At 41.0% G+C, this 9,007-nt stretch overlaps 1 protein-coding gene across 1 annotated transcript in view; it reads right to left on the minus strand.

Annotated features, from left to right (window-relative positions):
• Nucleotides 1-370: 370 nt before the first annotated feature.
• Nucleotides 371-9,007, minus strand: part of CRLF3 (cytokine receptor-like factor 3) — a 25,687-nt gene continuing 17,050 nt past the window's right edge. The window contains exons 7-8 of the mRNA XM_014548830.1: nucleotides 2,192-2,304; nucleotides 371-1,350 (exon numbers count right to left, since the gene is read on the minus strand). Coding sequence (XP_014404316.1) covers nucleotides 1,094-1,350; nucleotides 2,192-2,304 — 370 coding nt within the window. The 3' untranslated portion in view covers nucleotides 371-1,093. The remainder of the gene's footprint in view (nucleotides 1,351-2,191; nucleotides 2,305-9,007) is intronic.

Consider the following 9,007-nt stretch of genomic DNA (forward strand, 5'->3'; position numbering starts at 1 on the left):
AAATTTAAGTTGTCAAAAATAGGTCAAGTATTTATCCTTTATTTGGTCCGCCAAAAGACCATTTATAAACTGACATTAAACTGGACTGCAGTTCATACCTTTAAAATGTTAATATGCATATCACTGTGGCTGGATATGCACATGTACATGTTCCATACATGTGACGTGGCTAACACTGCTTGCATACTGCTTCCACAAGTAGTTTTACCCTGTAAAAGTCCTCTAGCCCAGTGGTTCCCAAACTTATTTGGCCTACTGCCCCCTTTCCAGAAAAAATATTACTCAGCCCCTGGAAATTAATTTTTTAAAAATTTTAATAGCAGTTACTCATCACCCCCAAATGCACCTGTGGCCATCACCGCCCCCCCCCCCTGGATCGCTGCAGCGCCCACCGGGGGGCGGTAGCGCCCACTTTGGGAATCACTGCTCTAGCCTATTATGAATCAAACTGTAAGAAAAGAACCAAAGAAAATACATTGCCTATTATAGACATTTGCTCAGTAATTACAAAAACTGCAAAAATTAGCATGTTTGGGGGACTTTAAGAATACTGAATATGTGATAAAATTCAATACTGCTTACAAATGCCTGATTATGAAGAACATATTCAACACTTAAGTGGAGAACACACAAGTGAATGTATATTACAGACTCAGGCTTCTATCTGGCCTAGTCCTGTTGTTTTATACTAAAGTCTTACATGACCCTGGATTCTTAAAAGATGGAGATTTAATAAAATAATGACACATTAAGTTTTTCTGTTCTAATAGCCAACTTTTAAAAATACAGTGGAAAGGTATAGGGCTTTCTGTATCTCCTCATATTTTAAAAGCCAATTTGTTTTATTCATTTTATTGTGATGTGACATTTTAATTAACACTATGCTAAAAATAAAAATGCATTACGCTTGTGTCCATAATATTCAAGTTTCTTATTGCTAAAATATTCCAAAATAAATCCAGTAAACAATTTCCATTTCCAATGGCTTAACTGAGAGATGAATCTAACATGTCTTTTTAAATAAATTACAACTAAATTGGGCTGAGGACAGCTACATTAAAACCCTGCAAACCAAAGCCAATCATCCAAAAGTCTAGAACACCAACACTTTCCATCCAGGATAGAAAAATGAGCATCCGAAGTAAAGAGAACCACAACATTGATCAAGTACCCAGTCAAAAACCACTTCTCTGTTATTTGAGCTAATAGTTACTCGAAGCTTGAAGTTTCCGCCTTCGTTATTATTGGTGGATCCTAGAGTCACAGCTTCAATGTCAAATGTGACAGTGGACCCAGAAGTAACGGCGGGCAATTGATTAGTCATTTCTTTTCCATTTACAAAAACTGCACCTAAAATGTTAAGGTAAAAAGTCATTTACCTGTGAGCAATAACTAAGAATTGAAATAGAGTCTAGATTATTCAGAACACAGCTAATTTCCTAATTCAAATAAAGAAAACATTTTGGAATGCCAACTGGTCAAAGATAATGCATTTAATTAATCCCCATCCTCATGGCAGAAAGGAAAGTTAAAGCTTTAAGTACATTTTAGAATTCTGGTCTAGGTAGAGTTCTACTTTTAGAACAGAGACTATGAATTTCCCATATGGATGGTATCAACAGAAGCTTGACTCCATTATACAATTACATCCTGTGGAATAGCAAGATTGTTTCACATGGAATGAACAAGAATCTCGTTCTACCTGCTGCTTGACCCACACCACAAAATATGAACATATCTTGATAGTGACTTTTGAAAGTGTGATTACTGTGAAGTAAGGGACCAAACAACATTAGAGATATATAACAAATTAAACCCCCTCCCTAGTTCCCTAATCTACGTTTAATTGAGACGACCCATGCAAGCAGGATGCAGAGGCAGACTCCCTGAAGCAAGTCCCAGCCCACCCAACTCCAGTCACTTAACCTCCCTGTGGCTCAGCCTTCATCATCTATAAAATGGATGTAATATTACTCCCCACTTCAAAAAGCTGTTAAAAGGATTAAATAATTTATATTTATAAAGGGTACAGAACAATGCCTGGTACACAGTAGCCATTTGGATATGTCATTAAGACCTATATCTTCTCATCTCCTGCTATAAATGTGTGATATTGGGCCAGACTCATATCTTACCATAGTAATTAATATAGAGAGATATGTCAAAGGACTGACAGTGACTTATCTCTTACCGTTTGTACTAATGCACACTGCTTGGTCCCGCTGCAGAGAGTCATATCCATTCTGCCTTTCCGCACACACTCCGATACTGTCTCTTCTGTCTGGTTGGCCCACAGTTTCAACTCTGTAAATGAGGGAGAAAGAATACTCAATCTTTTTTTTTTCCAAACACGATCTGTAACAGTTATTAAGCTTTAAAAGAATAATCTCATCACAACTGCTCTTAATAGCTAATAAGAATCTAGAAATTCCTAAATTTCAGGCACTGTTCTAAAAATTTATCTATAAATCACTTCATTCAATTCACAGAACAACCCACGAGGTAGGTAGTATTATTATCATCATATCCATTTTATACATGAGGAAATGGAGGCACAAAAGAAAAAACAAGGTTGACTAGACTGACCCCCATCACCTGGCTCAGTGGTGGAACTAGGACTCGATCGCACGCATTGTGACTGAAGAGTCTGTGTTAACTATTTAAAGCTATAACAGCACACTTCTATTTTATGTTCTGGTGCTGGACACATAGAAAACTTGTTATACTTGCCATTATAATAAGTCTGACTATTACCATCATCAATATGAGAGTCTAGCAATGATTTGATTATTGTTTATCAAGTACTTAAAGCCTTTAAGATAGACAAACAGTCTTTTAACAAGGATAATATGGCCTGGCTGGCATGGCTCAGTGGTTGAGCGTTGACCTATGAACCAGGAGGTCATGGTTTGATACTGGTCAGGGCACATGCCCGGGTTGGGAGCTCGATCGCCAATCAGGGTGTGCAGGAGGCAGCCGATCAATGATTCTCTCTTATCATTGATATTTCTATCTCTCTCTTTCTCTCCCTCCCTTCTTCTGTGAAATCAATAAAAACATTTAAAAAATAAATAATAAAAAGGATAATATGATTACAAACCTATTTTGCTTGTAGAACTTCCTATGTGGAAAGTTTAAGCACTTCCTTTTGTGTTTTAGTCTCAAATAATGCATCATCATGTACTCTAGAAATTAAGAAACCTAAATATAAAGGCCAACCTATATTGCTATTACCAGGCTCATTTTCCCCACCATTCCAAAACAGCAAACTTTGCTAGGATAGAAAAAGAAAAAGTGAATAAGGAACAGAATGTAGCTTTACCAAGGGTAGACTGTGATTATTTATACTCAGTGTGGCTTCAAAGTCTTTCGTGGTAAAGTGGGAAACATACAGGGTCATAGTAAATATGTGAGCGAGTTTCTGAAGTCATTGCACTTCTAAGCCAGCCGTCTAAAGACGTATGGGGAGGAGAGAGTGACATCAGTGCTATGGCAGAATAAAGTGCCAGCCCTCACTCTACCACAGAAACCCTGCTTTAACAAGGACATGCAGCCTGAAACAGCTGTATGAGGGTTCCAGAATCTAGTTGAGAAGCTGTAATACTCTAAGGGAGCACAGAGCTGAAAACAGCTGCACTGAAACGAAGAGGAAGAACACGTTCACTTTCCCCGTGCCAGCCTCTCCTAAGCCACCACAGCTCAGTGCCAGGCAAGAACACCTGGCCGCTGGCTTTTCCTTCAGGAGGGAGAGAGTAGAGAGTGCATCCAGCACTCCGACTCCGTGGGGGGTTCCCGAAGACTTGGCTTCTGCCGTGCCTCACTTGCAGCACTGTAGGAACTGGCACAGTATGAATGTCTGAATGCTGCTGAGACCAAAGATAAAGAAGAGTGGCATCCTGTAGCCCACGCCACTTGGCATGACTGGGAGAAGGCACATACATAACTCAAGGCTTCTCTCCTTTGGGAGAGAGGGAGAAGAGTAGAAAGTGATTCTGGTGCACCAGAAGCTTTTCATGGGGCCACACAAGGAATGGTATCTGTCTCACCTGATGTGGGGCGCTGATGAGGAGCCCACATCCTCTGGATGGCTGGTGGCATTTGAGTACAAGAGGGCACGGAAGCCTTGCTGCTTGTAGCACCAGAGAACTTGCAGTGCCACAAACAGGCACCAGAGGGAGCTAGCAAGGCCCTCTGAGAAATTGCACACACAAGCCCCCACCAAAAGATTTCAGAGGCCCCCTAGGATCTCTAGTAGGCTCATTTGTGAGAGTCCTCTCCTGTACAAAACCAGGCAATAAAGATAGGAAAGGGAGCTGTTTTCATGTGTGTAGATCCCAACACAAAATTACAAAACATGAAGAAAAAGGGAAATATGGCCCAAACAAAAAAAAGAAATGGATCTCCAGAAAATTATCCTAATGAAACGGAGGTATATGAATTATCTGACAATCAATTCAAAATAACCATCATAAAGATGCTCCACATGCTCTAGAAAATGAGTCAAAAACAACAAAGAGACAAAAACATATTTTAAACACTAAGTAATTTTGTAGCTGAAGAATATGATAAACTGAAAATTTCAAAAGAGGAATTCAATACCATGTTTAATCAGGCAGAGGAAAGAAACATCAAACTTGAAGACAGATTATTTGAAATTATCCAATCAAAGGAACAAAGAAAAAGAGTAAAGAAAGTCTAAGAGACTTCTGGGAGAAGAGAGAAAGGGATAGAATATTTATTTTAAAAAAATAATGGCTAAAAACGCGCACACACATGCGGGCGCGCGCGCGCGCGCGCGCACACACACACACACAAAGAAATAATGGCTGGCCTGACTAGCGTGGCTCAGTGGTTGAACCAGGAGGTCACAGTTCAGGCACAAGCCTGGGTTGCAGGCTTGATTCCCAGTGTGGGGCGTGCAGGAGGCAGCCGATCAATGATTCTCTCTCATCATTGATGTTTCTATCTCTCTCTCCCTCTCCCTTCCTCTATGAAATCAATAAAGATATATATATATTAAAAAAAAGAATCAAGCAATGAACACATAAATAAGTGGAACAAGTCGGTGTTTTACTCTGCCTTCCTCTTTCTTTAAAAACAATTTAAAAAATTTAAAAAAACTAAGAATTGGTTTTTAAAATTATCAACAAAATTGACAAACTTTTTAGTATATGAACTAAGAAAAAGAAAGAGAAGATGCAAATAAAGTCAGAAATGAAAGAAGAGTCATTACAACTGATGCCACAGAAATGAAAAGGATTCCTGAGACTTCTATGAACATACACCAAAGTTGGATAATCTAGAAAAAAATGGATAAATTCCTACAAACATAACTTACCAAGACTGACATGAAGAAAGAAAAAATAGATTTATAAATAGAAAGTAGATTAAATCAGTAATCAGAAACCTACACACACACACACACACACACACACAGCCCAGGACCAGTGGCTTCACTGGTGAATTCCACCAAACATTTAAAGAACAATTAATGATAGTCCTTCTCAAACTCTTCCAAACAACTGTTGATGAGGGAGTACTTCCAAACACATTTTATGAGGCTCATTTTATCCTGAAACCAAAATCAGAAAGACACTACAAGAAAAGAAAACTACAGGCCCGTAACTCTGATGACTACAGATGCAAAAATCCTAACCAAGTACTGCCCTGTTCATGGGGGTCTACAATGCTGCAGCTGCTATGTAAAACAGTATGGAGGTTCCTCACAAAAATAAAAGAAGAACCACCACATGATTTGGCAATTTTACTTCTGGGTACATATCCTAAAGAATTCAATTCAGTGAGAAGAACACAATATTACTTCTATATTATTCCTGCCAAAGATGCATAACCTGAACCAAATCATTAAGAAACATTAAACAAACTTAAATTGAGGGATATTCTAATTGGTCTGTATGCTTCAAAATTGTCCAATGTCATAAAAGTTAAAAGATTCGGAAATGGAGAAACTGTCCCAGATTAAAAAAGACTAAAGAGACGACTATTATAACACGTGGTGCAAGATTATCTTTTCTATAAAGAACATTAATTGGAACAACTAAGTCTGATAAGGTCTGCAGGGTGGGCCCCTCGATAGTGGATACTAACAGCATGATTCAGCATGGGGGCAGGTCACCCGAGAGAGACCAGTCACGTGATTAGAGGTTTGAGGCTTTGAGCTACAGAATATCAGCCCAGTCTCCTGGGAGGGCAGACTAGAAACTTGCAAAGTTGCTGTTAGGGAAGGTGAATGCTGAGTCAAGCAGGGAATGATTTAAGCAACCATAAAAAATTCCCAATAAAAACTGGACACCTTGGTTCAGTTTTTGGTTCCTTGCCTACGGTCATGCTGAGAACAACAAAAGCTTCACGTTTGGAACCTTCCCAGACCTGCCCCTATGCATCTCTCCCTTCGGTGGATTCTGATTTGTATCCTCTTGCTATAATAAAACTGTAACCATAAGTGCAGGGCTTTCCTGAGTTCTGTGAGTCATTCTAGTGAATTATAGAGCCTGAAGGTGGTTGTGGGACTCTCAGAAATTTGAAGCCACCTATGACCCATCTGAAGAGAGGGTGATCTTTTGGAGGACTGTGCTCTTAACCTTCAGTTTGGCCAACTCATTCAACTCTTTTTACAATTAATATTAGAATGCTGAATATGGTTTATTCCTCATTTCTGGTAATATTTTTGCTGGTGTGTTTTCCTCCACTGTAGAAAAGATTCACTGCTCTTTTTGTTTTGTTTTGTTTTTTAATTTTAAATATATGTTTATTGATTTCAGAGAGGAAGGGAAAAGGAGAGAGTCTGGGCTGTAGGCTCAGTCTCCAGTGGGAGGCATGCAGGAGGCAGCTGATCAATGTTTCTCTCTCATCAATGCTTCTATTTCTCTCTCCCTCTCCTTTCCTCTCTCTGAAATCAATAAAAACATTAAAAAACAACAACATATGACTGATGATGTCCTTCCTTTACTCAATATCCTCCAATGGCCTCCTACCTTACTCTAACGCAACGCAGAGTCCTACAGGGCTAGACTGTCAGTATTTGAATCTCAGCATCACTATTAATGATCTGTACGACCTCAGCAGGTTGCTTAATCTTTCCACATCCATAAAATGTATCTCTACCTTGTGAGGATGTAATGAGCATTTATAGAAATTAACTCATTAAGAACTAATATATAGTAGGGCTCAACCAATGCTAACTGGCTATTATAATTTTGTACTAGAGGCCCGGTGCATGGATTTGTGTACATTGAAAGGAAATTAATTAGAAGGTGGTCAACGGGGCGGAACTGGGAGAGACAGGCCAGACACGCCCTGGAGCCAACCTCCGGTGGTCCCTCCCTGGCCAGCCACACCTGGGGCGCACGGTGGGGCTCAAAGGGCGTCTGCAGAGTGAGCAGAATCCCTCTGGCAGATGGGGTCCCTCGGTCTGGCCTGCAGGAATCAGGCCGAAACTGGCTGTCCGACATCACCCAAGGAGTCCCAGAGTGCGAGTGGGCACTCTGCAAAGTTGCTGTCACTCGGCAGCTCCTGCATTGAGCGTCTGTCCCCTGGTGGTCATTGCGCATCATAGCTACCAGCCAGTTGGCCAGTCAGCCAGTCACTTAGGCTTTTATATATATAGATAGTCTAGCTCAGGGGTCGCCAACCTTTTGGACCTCACAGACAACCTATTCGCCAAGAACCGCTGCTGGTCTAGCTCACTTGTAAATTCATGAACCCTAAGATTATATATATATGGCTAATATACTAGGTGTCCCTCCGACTCTCCGACCGGTCGCTATGATGCACACTGACCACCAGGGGGCAGACACTCAATGCAGGAGCTGCCAAGCTGCAGTGACTTGGCAGCAGCGGTTCTTGAGTGATGCACCCAAAACTAGAGAGGAGGGAGCCCAATTCCTTGCTGGGCTGCACAATTCCACCTTTGGCCGTGAGTTATATTGTTGCTGGGGCACTGTTGGCCCAGAATCTGGTTTACTGCACACTTGCATTTGTGTTCCACACCCTGTACGTCAGCAAATTTGCAGAGTGACCTCTCGCACCCCGGGACCCCTTGGGGGATGTCTGACTGCCGGTTTGGGCCCGATACCCACAGACTAGGCTGAGGGATCCTACCCGCCAGAGGGACCCTGCTCACTCTGTAGACACCAAGGAGGGACCGTGGGAGGTTGGCTCCAGGGCGTATCTGGCCCATCTCGCCCAGTCCCGCCCTGTCAGCCACCTTCTAATTAATTTCCTTTCAATGTGCATGAATCTGTGCACTGGGTCACTAGTAGAATATAAACCTGATTTGGTTTTACTTGCGGAAGACTTTTGTTGGGGGAGAGCTCTGTATGCAGCAGCAAATGTCCTCCTTGTCAATGAGTACAGGTGACCTCCAAAAGAAGCATTTCTTTGAGGAATTAAAGAAAAATCATACAAAGCCTGTCCAAAAGAATATGCTACCTTCCTGGGGTTCTCTCTGACTAACTTCCCATCTCTGTTAACCCAGACATACTCTTTATTTGCTGTTCTTTGTATTTTTTCTAGTCTATATTTTGTCTTGCTTTGTTTCCCTGAACTGTCCTTTCCAGCTCTGCCTGAGAAAAAGCCTTTACCAACCCTCACCTAGAAGTAACTTTTCCCTCCTCTAGATTCCTTGGAGTCTGGATAATTCTTATACTAATTTATAAGCTGCCTGCTCTACGTGGAGCCAAAGTTTCTGGTTTTCTCTGTTTCTTAAACTTGGTGCTCCTGCCAATATCATGTACTGTAAATACTATCGGAGTGGAATAAGGGTTGATGAAACAATCAGCCTCATTCAAAAGACTGGAGTTGATCCGAACTGTCCTTAGAGTTTAGAAAAGTAGTTTTAAGACAGAAAGAAAATAGACAGTAAAAAGTCCAAGAAATAGTCCTTGTAGTTACAAAACCATCACGGGGATGTGAAGTACAGCCTAAGGAATACAGTCAATAGTAACTACATATGGTGCCTGGTAGGAACTTGAAATATCGGGGGGCG

This window comes from Myotis brandtii, unplaced genomic scaffold, assembly GCF_000412655.1.
Source record: "Myotis brandtii unplaced genomic scaffold, ASM41265v1 scaffold523, whole genome shotgun sequence".
Taxonomy (NCBI): Eukaryota; Metazoa; Chordata; class Mammalia; order Chiroptera; family Vespertilionidae; genus Myotis; species Myotis brandtii.